This window comes from Durio zibethinus, chromosome 19, assembly GCF_047325235.1.
Source record: "Durio zibethinus cultivar Kanyao isolate XHJ-2024 chromosome 19, ASM4732523v1, whole genome shotgun sequence".
NCBI lineage: Eukaryota > Viridiplantae > Streptophyta > Magnoliopsida > Malvales > Malvaceae > Durio > Durio zibethinus.
Window position 1 is genome coordinate 3,246,315 of NC_143180.1, and position 16,541 is coordinate 3,262,855.

A 16,541-nucleotide genomic window follows, 5' to 3' on the forward strand; every position below is an offset into this window, starting at 1 on the left:
TATCTGATAATATAAAATAAATAATTATAAATTAGATATTTGAAATGATTTGAATAAATAATCATTGACATTATTTTGATATAAAATTTTTTCAAAAAAAAAAAATTGAACAAACTACTTATTGATAAATAAAATTTTGATCATTAAAATTGTTAAAATTTGAAAATCTAAATACTCGTTCAATTCCATCACGTAATTTTTTTTTCTCTTTTGCGTAATTATTTTATTTGATTATTGTTTTCGCCACGTCAGAGCCGGGCCCCGGCTTCTTTTCTCGGTCATAAATCACAATTTGTCTAACTAGCCCGCACTTTACAACTTACTCTTCGCCATAAAACTCGACCACGCAGCCGCCCCTGACCGTTTCTCAATTCTATGAAGCACCGTTGGTGCGGTGCGCATGGAGATAACCTACGCATCCCCGAGTGCCGGCGATTTAACTTACCCTTCCTTTACCTCTTCCGGAGCGTCATCCATGCCTACCCGACCCGTTAAAATCATACCGCTCCAACACCCGGACGCGACGTCGTATGGAAGCTCGGGTGGTTTTGTTTCGTCTTCTTCTTCTTCTTCGTTTTGGTCTAATTCTTTGTTTTCAGGATGGTGGGGAAAGATCAAAGGGATGACGTTTATGGATTGGATCGAAATGTTCCTTCCTTGTTGCCGTTGGATTCGTACATACAGATGGCGGGAGTATTTCCAGGTTGATCTCATGGCTGGTACCACCGTTGGTATCATGCTCGTTCCGCAGGTGATTCCTTACAGAAGAAAGACATCGTCTTACAACGTTTTACTTTTGTTTGTTTGGTTACTGTGAAAATGAAAAGGAAAATGCGAGAAAAGAAAAGAAAAACGGAATTGCAACCGTTAATATACTGTTCTTTTGGCACCGTCAACTTAGCTTACTAATAAAACTAACTCTTTCCGGTTACGAACTTTTAAATTTTTTTCCGGTTCAGTGGTTTTTCGATGATCGGTTTAGTTTTAGAAAGTGAAACTTGAATTTATGATTCCGAGAGAAATTGTTATTATTATTATTTTTGATTTTTCAAACTAAACGGAGGTTTATATTCTGTTTGGTTGCTGAGAAAACATGGAAAAACAAACGAATAAGAAGAAAGAATTATTATTATTATTGTTATACAAATGAATTTATGTTTTTTTCTTCCAAAAAGTTGTGAGGTTTAAATCTTTGTTAAGTTCAGTTAAAGCGCACGTGAGCTAGCTTTAATTCTTTGTTGAATTATTTTTCATTTTTAGTTAACCAAACAGATTTGTTAGATTCTGGGTTTACCGTTCAGTTTCCGTCTTTTTCTTGGGGCAAGAAAAAGGACTGTTGGGTAGTTTTTATTTCAACTATGCTTATCTCATGCGGAAATATGGTTCTTAAGTTGACGTCGTGGTTAAATCAGGACACATTTTACATGTTTACAGTTTCTGATTGGTTGAGTAATTTGATTGGGTCATTGGACTGTTTGATTTCTGAATTCACGGATATTGCCAAATTACATTAAAGTAAAAAGAGAAAAAGTTTTACTTTAATCACTGTTTTAAAAGCTTAATTGGCTTCTTCTTTAGGTTGCCAATAGAAATCAAAGTGAAAGGGTCGGATTCTGTTTTAGCTTGATTTGCCTGTTCCCATAGTTTTTGCTGTATTGGATTCTAAATTCATGATTTTGTCAATTTCTTACTTGTAAATGATTCTGAAGTTAGTGGAATTAAGAGGATATCTATTTTTGTGGTACAAAAAATGGCCTTTTATGCTTGTTTATGAATAGCTGGACTCAACTATTCTTTTTGAGATTTATTCAACTGTTTGTTCATGTTATCTAGCTATATTATTTGGACTCGGGGGGATGTTGGATACAGGTATGTGTCTGACATGGGCATGCTCAATTTTCTCTAAATTTTTCCCTATGTTTGGAGGGTTGAACCTCTGTACCTACGTCTTTTTGATATTTGTTTAACAGGGGTATTGTAATGAAAATGAAGAGTCGAAGCAACATATCTAGTATGTGAATTTCTGAGTTGGGCTTTGACTGTTTATTGTATATGTCACCAGGCAATGTCATATGCAAAATTAGCAGGGCTTGAACCAATATATGGGCTATGTAAGTTACCATCAAATCAAAGTCTTTTGGATTCTGTTTATACTATAGAAGTTTAATTGAATCTCTTTACAACTCAACTTTGCACATAATTGAGCATTTTTCTTGGCAATCCGTTTATTATTATTATTTTTTAATCTTGTTCACTTTTAATGTTATGTGTTTTTTTGCAAGGCAGACTCTGGATTTGTGCCAATATTTATCTATGCCATATTTGGGTCATCTCGGCAGTTGGCAATTGGTCCAGTTGCATTGGTTTCCCTCCTGGTCTCCAACGTGTTAAGTGCAATTGCTGATTCATCAGATGCATTATACACAGAACTTGCTATATTGTTGGCACTAATGGTTGGAATCCTGGAATGCATAATGGGCCTATTGAGGTATCATTGTTCTTTTCTTAATCTAAATTTTGCTTTTGCTTTTGTTTTTGCATGTGTCAGTGAAGGATAATTTGTGTATCATGCAAGTATGCATGTGTATTCTTCCCAGCCATCTCAAATAGTTATCAACTTGCTGAATATTTGAACCTGAAAGTTTGCCATTCTTAGAAAAAATGGTCACTAAAATCAGCAGTTTGAAATGTAGCTGACCTATCTTGAGAACATAAAATGGCCTTGGCGACTATCTTACTCTTATACAGTTTTCAAGCTTTAATAAACTTCAAATGCGTATTATAGCTTTCTTCTAATATGGACAAGGTCAAGCTGAATTACCACGTTTTAAACAACTAATTGGCATGTAGCTTATCCTTTTTTCTTGAAGGGTGACAGAAATGGGGAATGGTGGCTTATGCAATTTGTTGACAATCATACTTACTATTTTTGTAACTTCAATGAGGTTGTGCTGCTTTTATCAAACAATAAAAAGGAGAAGTGGAGAAAGATAATCTAGAACCTCTTTCTGTATTATATTACAATCATCTATTTCCTTTGCCTATAAAGAGGAAAATTTTCATCCACTTTTCCTTCCTTTTTCCAGGCTTGGATGGCTTATACGTTTCATTAGTCATTCTGTGATTTCTGGCTTCACAACAGCTTCAGCCATTGTAATTGCTTTATCTCAAGCAAAGTATTTTTTGGGGTATGAAATTGATCGAAGCAGTGAGATTGTGCCGATAATCAAGAGCATAATATCTGGAGCTGATGAGGTAGTCTTTACATGCCGAAGTAGTATTAAATATACAGTAATATGTCTGTAAATTGATACATTCATTAAATAAGGCATTATCCTTATCACTGGCATTTAAAATCATCTACTTCTTAAATGTATAATTGACAAATTCATTCCAAAGTTCAAAAAGTTGCATTTATTCTCACTATTTAATAAAATTTGGCTACTTCCATATTTTATCTTGCATTGGAAAGAGTTTTAAACTATTGTGAACTGTGTTTTTCACATGTTTGGCATGAACAATTTTTCTCTTTCAATTTGAATGGCTACAATTGTTAAGTTTTTTTTCTTTGATAGATCATAAACTCTAGGAATCTTAACTGGAACAGGGTTTTGGCATGACACTGCATATTTGCTGAACTGTTTGTTAATCTTCCTTTGCTCTTTATTTGATTGTGTTGTTTATTGTGATTGGTGAAGCATCCGTGTTTTTTCCTTCAACTTTGGTAAGTGTGTTGTGCTTTCTGCTACAACTTATTCATTCCTTTCTTTAACCTCAGGTAGTAATTTTGTTTTGTAGTTCTCATGGCCCCCTTTTGTAATGGGATCTATAATTCTTGCAATACTTCAGACCATGAAGCATTTGGTACCAAAACTCTCTCTCTCTCTTTCTTTCTTTCTTTCTTTCTTTCTCTCTAATAGCCTTCTATCTTTCTCTTAAAATTTGTTTTTCCCTAATAAATTCAATGTTTAATGCATAGGGAAAATCAAGGAAGCACCTGAGATTCTTGCGAGCAATGGGTCCCCTGACAGCAGTTGTTCTGGGTACAACATTTATCAAGATATATCATCCATCATCTATTACTTTGGTGAGAATGATTTAAATTAACTTGCTTCCAATTATTGGGTTAAATCAGGCAACATTAGTCACAAAACACTGTATCTTAGCTTTATTACTTTAGTCAAATGACAATTGGAGCTAATGTTTATATGAAAGAAGGCATTCTCATAAGCAGAGCTGATAAAAAATGTTGTACTGTTGATTTAGGTAGGGGATATACCTCAGGGCCTTCCCAGCTTTTCCATCCCTACAAGTTTTCAGTATGTAAAGTCCTTAATTCCAACTGCATTTCTCATTACGGGTGTAGCCATCTTGGTAAGGAATTATATGAATCATTCTTCAAATAGGAATATACGCTTCCAATTAGAGTTGTGACTGCTGACGGTAATATGTCATTTTTGAATCTTAGGAATCTGTCGGGATTGCCAAAGCATTGGCTGCAAAAAATGGGTATGAGCTGGATTCAAATCAAGAGGTATATATAGTGAAAAAATAGCATAACTCCCTCTATACTTGCTGTTTTCATAAGTAATCATTTCTCCGTTAAGACACAATTTTCTTCTCTATATGAAATCACTCTTGCATGTTAATGTTCCCCTACATGCCAGGTATACCCTGCACAGGATCAGAGCATCTAGGTATATACTACATAAGCTGGCATTTGTTCTATGGCTTTTTTAGATTTCTACTTTTAGAACAAGTGAACCACCAGTTTCAACATCTCTCTTCCTCTCTCTCTCTCTCTTTCCTGGTGTAAGTGCTTTCTTTCAACATTCAAATTTGAATGTGTTCCTTGCTGTAGATTCACTTGGTTAAAATTGCTTTTAATTGGAACTAATGTACTTAGTGGATGTATTGTTATCAGTATGTGTGATGGATATACTGCTATATTTTACTGCTTGTAAGAACTACAAGTTTAAACGGTTTCTCAATAGGAATATGATGTCTCCACAGCTAAGTGAAAATTTTTTTTACATTTAGGAAAGTTAGCAATAAAGTTTTGTGTTTGCCAATTTTTCTTGGAAGGAAGGCTGTAATGAATTTTTCTTCTCTGTCAACAGTTGTTTGGTCTTGGTGTTTCCAATATCTTTGGGTCATTCTTTTCATCATACCCCACAACAGGTGAGAGTTCTTTGTGACCCTATGTACTGAAAAATTAAGTTTTGATTCATTGTTTGACTGTTTCTGTTGCTACTGTTCAATTCTATTCTTAAGGATTTGTTTACTGAAATTTTCGTAGCAAACTCAAGTTTATTGAATTTTTTGTTGTAAATGTCATGTAGGTTCCTTCTCCAGGTCAGCTGTGAATCATGAGAGTGGGGCTAAAACTGGCTTATCTGGAATTATAACAGGAATCATAATGGGTTGTGCTCTTTTGTTCTTGACTCCTTTATTTGAGTACATACCACAGGTAAGTTCTCTAGTTTTTGTTTGATTTATTTATTGGAATTATTACCATTTAAGTGCATCTGCCATTATGCCTTTTTTTTCTTACTATGTGAATTTGGTAGTTTATTGTGGGATCCATGAACTCAAATGTTAGATTCACATGCCATTTGTGTATGGCTCGATTTCATTTTACTATCTGGAAGAGTTATTATTAAGAATGCTAACTATTGGTATGTGCACTTCATCGCCTTTGCAGTGTGCTCTGGCTGCTATAGTAGTGTCTGCTGTTATAAGCCTGGTAAGCAAGAGACAAGCCTGTGTTAGAACATTTTTCAAACTAGATTATGCCATATTTTATGATTCAAAGGATGTTGAACCATATAATTTAGCGTTTGCAATGCATATCAAATCAACCAGATTAGAAAGAAATTGGTATCCTGTAAAGTAATTGATATGTTTAATCAAATCTTTGGTTGAAATTTGTTTCTTCTGCATTTTAATGATTCCAGGTGGATTATGAAGAGGCAATTTTCTTATGGGGTGTAGATAAGAAAGATTTTCTTCTTTGGACTGTTACAACTACTACAACATTGTTTCTTGGAATTGAGATTGGTGTCCTTGTTGGGGTATGTACTTAAAAATATCTGCATTAGAGGTGTTGATTTTTTTATGCCAATCAACATTATGTTTTTCGGCATTTTTATATTTACATGCTGAGTATGCATCTATAAGTTATATGCGGAATTTTGCTTAAAAATTTTACCCCCTACACCTTCTCAGCTGTACTAATTGTTATTATTATTATTTTTTCAAAAACAATTCATCTATCAATTATGAAGCTCAGAGTCGAAATTTTCTTCATGACCTTAGTCTCATATGACGTATAATTTTAATTTTAGTTTAGTTTGACATTGCAGGTTGGTGTTTCACTTGCCTTTGTCATTCACGAATCAGCAAATCCTCATATTGGTAGATGTCTCCTACACCATGTCTTTAATTAATTGTCAGTGCCTTAGATTATCTATCAGGATCGACTTCAATCAATTCCTCTTTACCTTTCCACTCTGCATAATTATATAATCTGTCATAAAATTCCAATTCTGCATTCCTTTTCTATTTGTCCACTGGTATTGCAGCTGTCTTGGGGCGTCTTCCTGGCACCACTGTTTACAGGAACATTCAGCAGTATCCGGAAGCATATACTTACAATGGACTTGTGATTGTTCGTATTGATGCACCTATCTATTTTGCAAACATAAGTTACATCAAAGACAGGTGAAGATTCATGCTTTCCTCAATAAATAAAATGGCTTTGGTACCTTGCATCCGTGAATATCCTTTGCCAAAATTTTTTACTGAAATGTACGTTTGATTTCCCAATTTGAGAATTTAAATTCACATAATGTTGATTCCTCTGTCAGGTTACGAGAATATGAAGTTGTGGTTGATAAATCGACAAGACGTGGACCAGAAGTCGAAAGAATTTATTTTGTGATTTTGGAGATGGCACGTAAGTCTTATTCATTCCATGAACACTACTCATCATGTCATAAGATGGTCATTTTGTGCCAAATGTCAGAAAGATGATTGCTTATGGTTCTGCAGTATTAAATATCTCTAATATTTGGGTGATTGGAGGGTTACTATAGTGTCCAATGATGCTACAGAACTTTTGCTTCTTTCTTCTGCATAAAATAAGATTTTGTTGGGAGTGCAGTTTGTTATAAGCCAAATGTTCCTTTGATTCTACTGCAGCTGTTACATACATAGACTCTAGTGCTGTCCAAGCTCTGAAAGACTTGCACCATGAATATAAATCGCGGGACATCCAGGTTGAGTACTCGTAACAACTAAGCCTGAATGTTTTAAACGAACTATGATTTTTAAGTCAAAGTTTAAAAAAGTCAAACCTTTTGCAGATAGCCATCTCCAATCCAAACCGGGAGGTCCTATTGACCTTGTCAAAATCTGGTGTGGTGGAGTTGATTGGTAAGGAGTGGTACTTTGTGAGGGTGCATGATGCAGTCCAAGTTTGCCTCCAGCATGTTCAAAGCATGAAGGAAGCTTCCAAGGCATCAGATCCATCACCTGAAGAAAAACCAAGTTTCTTCCAGAGATTACTGAAACAAAGGGGAGAGGATTCATTGGTTGCAGAGCTAGAGTCAGGTAATAATACACCTTCGGATTTGATACACGGTGACCCTCACTTGGAGCCATTGCTGTTTCGAAATTCTTGAAATTTGCTTGTACCTGAAGCAAATGTGACAATAATGCCATTTTGACAAGGCATTTCCGATATAGATATTTATTCAATTGTTCCGGCTGTAAAGGTCGATTGTTTATTTGTAACCTCTTGGGAAAAAAAAAAAAAAACAAGGGTTGATTGTTACCTTTGTAAGTATTCTTGTTTGTTATAAAAGATAATGTAATCAAATTAAGATTAGAACTAAAGACTTCAATTCTTGTCTGTATTTTGCTTGGAAACAGCATTGTGCTACAAGTCTTGCCATATTTGTTAGCTGTGTAAAACTGCTTCTTGTATAATTATGGGTCAATTACTTGTTATGGATGCATTTGTAACAAGTCTTTTTCTTGTTATTATCTTTTTAAAGTAGAAATTTCTTGCACCGAGGAGATGCCATAAAAGTGACAGTTTACAAAGGGTTACCAAGTTAGTTAGTATTATTTCCATCCCACATCGAAGGAGTAAAATAAAGAGAGATCCTGTTGTCCCATACAAGTATAAGCTGAGGTGTACTTGTAATACTCGCCTTAAACTAATGAGTAAGGAAAACAAAGCGAGCGGTGGGAGCCGCTCGCCGCGCCCAACCGAAAAGGTGCGCAAGAATTTGTGGAGGGGTTATAGGCTGGCCGAGTGTTGACGCTGCGCTTACTTCGCACAGAACTCGCTCGAGCGGGCCTCCCAATTTTGGCCCCAGCCCCCAATTCTTATATTAACTTTTATTAGTAAGATGCTCGAGATATTATTTTATATGTCAAAAGGGAGAAATAAATATAACTAAAATTGAGTGAATGGGATTTCAGTATTTTATTTTATTTAGTTCAAAATTGATTTCCTAAAATTAAAGAGGTAAATGAAACTCTGAATACTAATGATGTTCTGCTTATTCATAAAAAAAAAACTAATTCTATTTTGAGAGATTTTTTTTTTTCACTTTCTAACATCCCCATAGCTAAAACATTTTAATCAAAAAGAAAACCTTCTATATCTTTATCATTTAATATTTGATTTTCACATTGTAAATTTTTACTAAAACACTTCAAAGAAAATCTCAAATTGGGTATTATTTTCTTTAATAATAAAAGATCAAAGGTGAATTAATGATATCAATTTCTACCATTCATTTTTTGAATTGTACATTGGAATTTAAGTACTAAATTCTTTTTCCATTTTGATTGAAAGGAAAAAAAAATCAGATTGCAAAGTCAATCAATTTTATTCCATTTTCAAGAAGGTTTCACATTTTTTTTCCTGGCTTAGATTACAAATTTGGACTGTTGGAGTTAGCTCATCTTTACTAAATGACAGAAATTTGTGAATAGGAAAAAGTTGCTATCTGATTTAAGGAAGATTTAATTCATAGTATTAATAATTTTTGTATTATGGAATTGCTATCACATATATATAATCCTTAGCATATCCTAGGTAGATCCCAATGAAAAAAAATTTCCCATCTTCCCATTTTCCTTTGTCTCTAAAGAAAAAAGAACAAATAGGAAAAGACTTCCTTGATTTGACACTTTGTTTGCAAATGAGGCATCAATACGAGATTTGTATATATCTATAGCATTTTGTACTTTGAAATTTGTGGTGAACTTCATGTTTGTACAAAATGAATAGCATTTTTTCATGTTACATTTTTTTTTAAAACTATTTGTCATGGTCCCTTTTATTGGTACGAAAAGGCAATGTTCATTAATTTATGAGTGATACATCTTTAACTTGAATTGCAGAGTCATTGGCCTGTTATCTGAATTCTGAAACTGAACCATTAACAGTTCCGCTACAGGCATTGGATAAAGCTGCTCAGCTCAACCACTAAATGTGGATGATATGTAATTTCTTCCAGCCTTGTTTTCTATCTCTTACCTTGTGATCACAAGCAGATGAAGAGAAACCAGCTGCTGTCCTTCACAACTGTACACTCAAATTATCGTCTGTCCAAACTCCTTTTCTCTTTGGAAGATACCGCTAATCGAATCTCAAATTTTTGAGCCGAAGATACATGCACTTATTATTGAATCGCACTTTCCAATACTTCTTTTTCTTTTTAGTTTTGTGTTCCGATTAACTCATAATGCATATTTAATTATCCATAATTAAAGCGAACACGAATTCAATTGTTTAATTAAATATAAATGTAAGAATTTGTAGATTAGACTTTAAGTGAAACATTGAATACCTAATTTTTCATTCTTTAGTATAATTTCAATCAATTTAACTGTGATAATGTATGGGTAATGATAATGTTTCATATCTTAAATATCTGGCCAATATTTCATTCTTTAATTAGTACTATATATAATGATAGTTACTTGTCATTGTATTTTTTTCAAGTACTGCTTGAAAAAAATAATTTGTTGAATAATTTTTTTATATATTTTTATTGATAATTGGATAAATTAATCTTGTTGAAAAAACATATATATATATATATAAAACATATAAATTTATGTTGAATAAGAAAAGGGAAAAATCTGTCCAAATCCATCATTTATCTTTAATAATAATAATAAAGTTTATGTTTGATATATTATTAATATATAAATTCTATATACTATTAATAAATCAAATGATATCATATTATTAATAAATAAATATTAATTTTTAAAATAAATATATAAAAATTTTATTTATGACGTTATCTGATTAAATTTTATTAATGAAATAACATCATTTATTCATTAATAATATATAAAATTTTTATATTGATAATATATTAAATATAAATCTATAATAATAATAATAATAATGTCAAGATTTTTGCATTATTGCTACTGATTATATGGTTAAGTTAGGCTTAAGCTCATAGATGTAGGTTCAAAATCAATTGATTTAAAATTTTGATTTAATTTTATAATAATAAATTTGATAATACTTAATTATAATTTTTTTTATATAAAATGAAAATTCTAAGCTCATTTAAAAAACAAATCATTGAAGTGCAGATATGCTAAGCTGTCATTTATCAATAGTTATATGGATAGAAGGTTGGTACATGAAAATTCAATAGGAGTGGTAATTAAACAGGCTTGTCGATTCTGAACCAATGGGGAATCGACATGTCATGAAGAACAAATCTAAAATGATATCAAAATCATGGCTGTGGAGGTTGAGTTTGACAATGTCAGGCTGAAATATCAGCATCATTGGTTACGTATGCACATTTAGCTTACCCTAAACCTATACTTGCTGTCAACCTACGTTTTGTAATTATTGGATAACCACTTGTCGGACCACTTTCAAATTTGCTTTGATTGGACAATCTAAAATGATGTCACAGGAATTCATGATGATCAATCAGATTCAGATGGAGTTCGATTTAATTTTTTTATAATTATAGTATTATAAATTGAATTTAAATTAAATAAAAAAATCAATTTAGCAAACTAAATAAAGACACTTTATTTGTATTAAAAAATAGATAAATAAAAACTAAACAATCCCAATTTAGTAAATTTTATTTTTCTAAATGATACCTTGTAATAGTTGAAATTTCAATTTAAAAGTATGGAATAGCAGAGACAAATGAGAGAATGACAATTTGTATCATAATTTTTCTTTTTTATCTTTTAAGATTTTAATGATGGGTTATTTTTAAGGCTTTTTTTTTTAAATAATAACGTGCTTTATTGATAAAATGTTAAAATTTAATTTTATTGATTAAAATTTAAATATGAATTTTTTTCAGTACATGTGTCATGGGTAAATATTTAAGTTTTGAATTTACGTGATTTTGAGATTCGGACATTCACTTTTTTGACATCTCAGATTAATTTTTTTGTTACGGTTCATATTTTTGTGAAATATTATCCGTTCTAATCTCTTGATCTTATGATTTTATCTTATAAAAGATATCTCATAAAAAAAAATGATATGAATTCTTATATAATCCAATGACATTTTTATTATATTTGATGTGAGATTTAAAATTTTTTTTTAAATCCGTAACACTTATATGTAGGCAATTATTTCGAAGAAAATATCACAGAGGAAGGGGAAAAAAGTCTGATAATTTCCTTTCAGTATTTAATGCATTGTTGGTTTGTATTCTTTTTCGTGTTGCGGAAACATAGAGCTTTGATGATGAACCACAAGAAACAAGACAAACCTGTCCATAATACCACAAACAGTATACACCAACAAAAGCTTAAATATTTCTTTTCGACTTAACTTAATGCTCTTTTCTTCTTCTTCACAGGTTTTTTTATGACGGTTTTATTAATTTTATCAACGAAAATAATATTTAAAAGAAATTTTGAGATGGTTAAAAATATTTTTTTTATTTTTTAATTTATGTAGTCGTTTGAATATTTTATCTTTGATTCGATTAATTTTAAATTAAATTACTTAAAATCAAATTGACTTAATTGATTTATTTTAATTTTATTAATCGAATTAAATTTTTTAATTTTTAAAATTTTGATCGATTTAATTAATTTTTTTATTAATCGAACAATAAAATATATTTAAATTAAATTATAATTTAAACTCCTAATTTCTTACTTTTAAAACAAACTAAATAAAATCATCCAATAAAATATTAAAATATCAAATTATTAAATTATAAACTTTAATAATATATAAATAAAATGATTCATTTCATATATTTTACTTTTAAATAAGATTTTGTTATTTTTCAGTTAATCCGATTATGAAATCAAATTAATCAAAATTAAAAATTTTTTAAAAATAATTTGATGATTAATCAATTAACATATTTAGTTTAATTAAGTCAATTAATTCGATTTTAACTTAATTATAAACACTCTTACCATCTTCAAGTATGGATTTGTCATTAACAATTATTTTAAAAAAAAATTTAATTAATTTAAAATTTAATACCTTATAAATTAAATATAAATCTAATACTTCATAAATTAAATATGAGTATGAGATTAATATTACACCTCTAAAGTCTATTCACTATTTTTGTTTTTGGTCCGAATTGAGAGGTTCCAAACCTTTGACTTTTTTTTTTTCCATCGTTACCATCATACAAATTATACACTTTTTTTTTTAATCTAGAAAATTTAAAACTTAATAACATATATGTGTACCTGATTTAAAATATTATTATTTAATATTATTACATAAAAATTTTTATGCCTTTTCGTCTCCGAAAAGAAAATTTTCCATTTTTTTTCAACTCCACGTTAATTTTACCATAAAAATCGATTTGTATATTTACTATTAAACTCCACTCCACTCGACTTAACAATAAATTATAATTTGGATTGGCCCTGGCAAAGTAACATTGGATCAATTGTCATCAGAATGTCACAACCGAAGGAATAAAGCTATAAATTAAAAGTAACAGAAAGTAATTATACGATCCTGGAATTGGTAGGGGCCGCCTGGTTATTGCATGAAGGTGAAAGGAAAGGTGACTATGAGAAAGCAATGGATGTATTAATTTTGTGCTCTTTAGACCAATAACTGAAAGAAGCCAAGCGTTCAAATTGATGTTTTATATCAACTAAATTGTAATAAACTGCAAAGCCACATCACAGAAGTATGGGCAGCTTTTGTATGCTTCTGAAAACAGAGAAAAAAAAAATCATAGATGTTTGATCATATAGATTGTCAAGTATCCCTCCTTGTTACATGTTAACTGGAAAGGCCAGGAAAAAAAAGAAATGAAAAACATTGCTTTCGTTTGATGCTTCAGTTTAGAGGGGTTTTGAGTTGTGTAAGGGTACAATGTTGCTAAGAGATCAGTGACGGATTCAAAATTTTATTTTAGACATTCACTTATAGTACATATAAAATTATTAATGAATTTATTAATTTTGTCGATAAAAAAAATTATAAAATGCTTTTGGAGATGTTCATAAGAAAATTTTCTTTTAAATTTTTTTATTTTTCAGACTTCGAAAGCGTTCATTTATACTTTAAAAGGGCTGATCCACCTTAAGGGAGAGGATCATTCAAGCACTGTTGAAGGGTTCCAACTGGGACTGTAGGGGGTTTGTCTGTTTGGAGGAATTCTAGAGGGTTATGACCCACTTGTCACGTGGAGAGGGAATGCCTAATGGCAAATCCTAGAAGACAAGGCAATGGTCATTTACAAATCTCCCCTAATCCCCTCTCAGCCAATTATCATCTATCTCCCACGTGGGACTCCTGGCCCCTTCCCCACCTCCTCCACCCCCTCCCCCTCTTTTGGTTGCTCTATTTTATTCACTTGTGCGCCCCCAAGTTTGCTGCATCACATTGCACCAGGATCTCACTTCCCTTAATCATCAAATCACTTTCCCATTCTCTTCTTTTTTGAGTTATAGTTTTTCAGGAATCAGGATCAAGGATCAGAAGAATCATGGGAGATTCTTCTAAATCATATATACATATGGTAAAATTTATACTTATATATAGTAACTTGATATGATCGCTATTAGCTAGATTCTATAACTATTTAAGTCTACTTTTTGTAGGTAACATATTTTTGATGTTGTTAAACAGGTGCAGCATCTTATAGAAAAGTGTTTGATCTTCAGCATGACAAAAGAGGAATGCGTCGAAGCACTCTCCAAATATGCAAACATCAAACCTGTCATCACTTCTACTGGTTAGTTTTACTTTTCCAACTCTTCTTTTTCAATCTCTTGCATGCACACACACACAAAAAAACATGCACCAACAGAGCTGTTGGATGATTTGAAACAAACCCTGGTCAGGTTTTGACTTTTGCTTATTTTCATGATCTTTAGTAAGATTCTGATGCAGCCATACACAAAGATATAGTTTGGTGAATTGGATTTCAAAAGAAACCCTGTCAATGCATTTAGAATTCTACTTGAGCTGGCAGGGGTTTCATTTTTTTCTTCTGATTTCTTGATCTATCGACCCAACAACAACTCAGCCTCTGGTCTTATAGTTCTAGTAAGCTAGACTATAAGTTGAGCCTGTCAACCCAAGGTAGGGTTCTGTTCTAACTTCAGCTTCCTCATATATACCATGATCACCTGAGACAACCTTTGATCATGTCAAGCCTCCAGGTGAAATCTTGTCAAATCAAAGTATATTTCATGATCTTGAATCACTTTTTTGATCAACCAAATATGACAGCACCCCTACTAAAACTATTCAGGGTTTAATCTTGCTCTAAAATTTCAACATCCCTTAACAGAATTACAGCTTCCAATCATTTTACTTCTTCATCAATCGTCAACCATCTTGAACAGAATTATGAATGAGCTCAGCCTGATGAATTTGCTGGTTTTTTGTTTTCGTTTATTTTCTCTTGGTCTTTACGTCAAGATCTGTAGCATATAATGATCATGGTTCATATGTAACAAGAAATACGTTAATCCATGTACAGTTTGGAATGAACTGGAGAAGGAAAACAAGGAATTCTTTGAAGCCTATGCACAATCTCAAAGCAAACAAGACCGAATGTCCGAGGAAGAGACAAGTCAAATGATCCAGAAGATGATCTCAGATTCCTCTAAAGACCCCGACAAATAATATTGCCACCGAAAACGATGTGTCTCTCCTTGGTGTTCTGCTTGGTCCTTTAGCCCTACCTCCTTCTCCCTTTAAAACAGCGAAACATTCAAGACCAAAATTGAAACTATATGTTGTCCGTTGTATTTTGCTCCTATTGCACATGTTTAATACGGAAGATCAGGGTTCGAGTATTATCGTTGGTCCCCTCTTCCCAAATAAAATCTAGACTACCCTAAATTTGAATCACCAATAATCATATGCCATGTCAACATCCCACAAAAAATTCAAGGAAAAATACAAGAAGGTATTCTTGTAATTTCATGTTGGCGTCGTCGGGTTAGTTAACTAAACTTATGTGTTCAATGATGATTCGATAGATCATCATTATATTTATTTTATATATGTATATGAATCCTGAGGATTGTATCTATGTTTTGTTCTATGCAAATAGAGGATGATAGTTATGGTTCTTATGTTTTAAAAATAAAATAAAAGAGGTGGCAACATCTGAAAATCTGTCATTCTTTGTCTTTGCATAAATTTTTTTTTGGCTTAGCTTTCTCTGATAGTGTTGGTAGTGTTAAGTATATATGGCTGGTTCTGGCTTTCTTATAGTAAAAAAAGTAGTGGGGACTCCTTGGTTCTTAGCCTTCAGCAGTCAGGTCACAGTGATGAATTTTATACTCCATTAAAGTATGTGAAGGTGATGTTTAGGGTCCTGGAGAAGCCAGTGGTCTGAAATCATTGGGTGCTTATCAGGTTATTCACTTCATTTTTTTTCCTGAAAATTCAATGCATGGAAAGTTCAGTGTCTAAGGCTAAAAACAGGGGCCATGGCAGGCCTGTAAGAAAAACGAAAAAAAAAAGAAAACCTCCTTGGCCCAGCTCCCAAATAATGATATGTATCCTTTCGTTTGTTGTTTTGTTATGTTACTAATTTAAAATTTAAATTTGGTAATTTAAAACATGATATGAAAATATATGATGATATAATATGAATTCGATATAAAAAAAAGATAAAAAGAAAAATAATTTAAAATTTTAATAATGACTATATATAAATTTAACAAAAAAAATATGTTTTTGTATAGATAAAAATTATGACTTACAATTTTTTACACAAAACAAAAATATAAATATATAAATATATAAATATTAATATTTTATATCATATAAATATACAAATCATCAAATTTTCTAATATTTACTTATTTTCCCTCAATTTCATTTTGAAGATTTTCCTTCCATTTTTCTATTTGTTTAAGATATGACCACATAACTTTCAATCCAAGCCAAACACAGCTTTTCTCCAGTTGCTATCCCTTCTTAGAACTCAGAAAAAGGTGGACGAATAAAACAAATCAGACTAAGCAAGAGATTCTTGCTAAGTTTTAAGATCTGC

The 16,541-nt window shown here is 31.7% G+C and overlaps 2 protein-coding genes and 1 non-coding gene across 7 annotated transcripts; all 3 read left to right on the forward strand.

Moving 5' to 3' along the window:
- The first annotated feature begins 309 nt into the window (after positions 1-309).
- Positions 310-8,021, forward strand: LOC111310243 (putative sulfate transporter 4.2). Of its 5 annotated transcripts, XM_022909502.2 has the most exons (18): positions 310-751; positions 1,834-1,869; positions 1,971-2,111; positions 2,287-2,488; positions 3,087-3,255; positions 3,799-3,864; positions 3,980-4,087; positions 4,267-4,374; positions 4,469-4,534; positions 5,121-5,181; positions 5,343-5,470; positions 5,705-5,746; positions 5,958-6,074; positions 6,366-6,417; positions 6,585-6,723; positions 6,870-6,958; positions 7,204-7,280; positions 7,368-8,021. In XM_022909502.2, the coding sequence occupies exons 3-18, from the start codon at positions 2,066-2,068 to the stop codon at positions 7,683-7,685; spliced, it is 1,788 nt and encodes a 595-aa protein (XP_022765237.2). In that variant the 5' UTR covers positions 310-751; positions 1,834-1,869; positions 1,971-2,065; the 3' UTR covers positions 7,686-8,021. The 5 variants fall into 5 exon arrangements, with proteins under 5 accessions (XP_022765237.2, XP_022765236.2, XP_022765231.2 ...); XM_022909501.2 differs by lacking the exon at positions 1,834-1,869; XM_022909496.2 differs by lacking the exon at positions 1,834-1,869 and having other exon boundaries at positions 2,063-2,111.
- A 194-nt stretch (positions 8,022-8,215) lies between these two features.
- LOC149513339 (U12 minor spliceosomal RNA) lies at positions 8,216-8,373 on the forward strand. The gene has a single exon (XR_016330533.1). It is a non-coding gene; the product is annotated as a U12 minor spliceosomal RNA (small nuclear RNA).
- A 5,494-nt stretch (positions 8,374-13,867) lies between these two features.
- LOC149513340 (uncharacterized) lies at positions 13,868-15,290 on the forward strand. The gene is made up of 3 exons (XM_089748991.1): positions 13,868-14,042; positions 14,153-14,258; positions 15,012-15,290. Exons 1-3 carry the CDS (start codon positions 14,010-14,012, stop codon positions 15,155-15,157), a joined length of 285 nt encoding a protein of 94 aa, XP_089605117.1. The 5' UTR covers positions 13,868-14,009; the 3' UTR covers positions 15,158-15,290.
- The last annotated feature ends 1,251 nt before the right edge of the window (positions 15,291-16,541 follow it).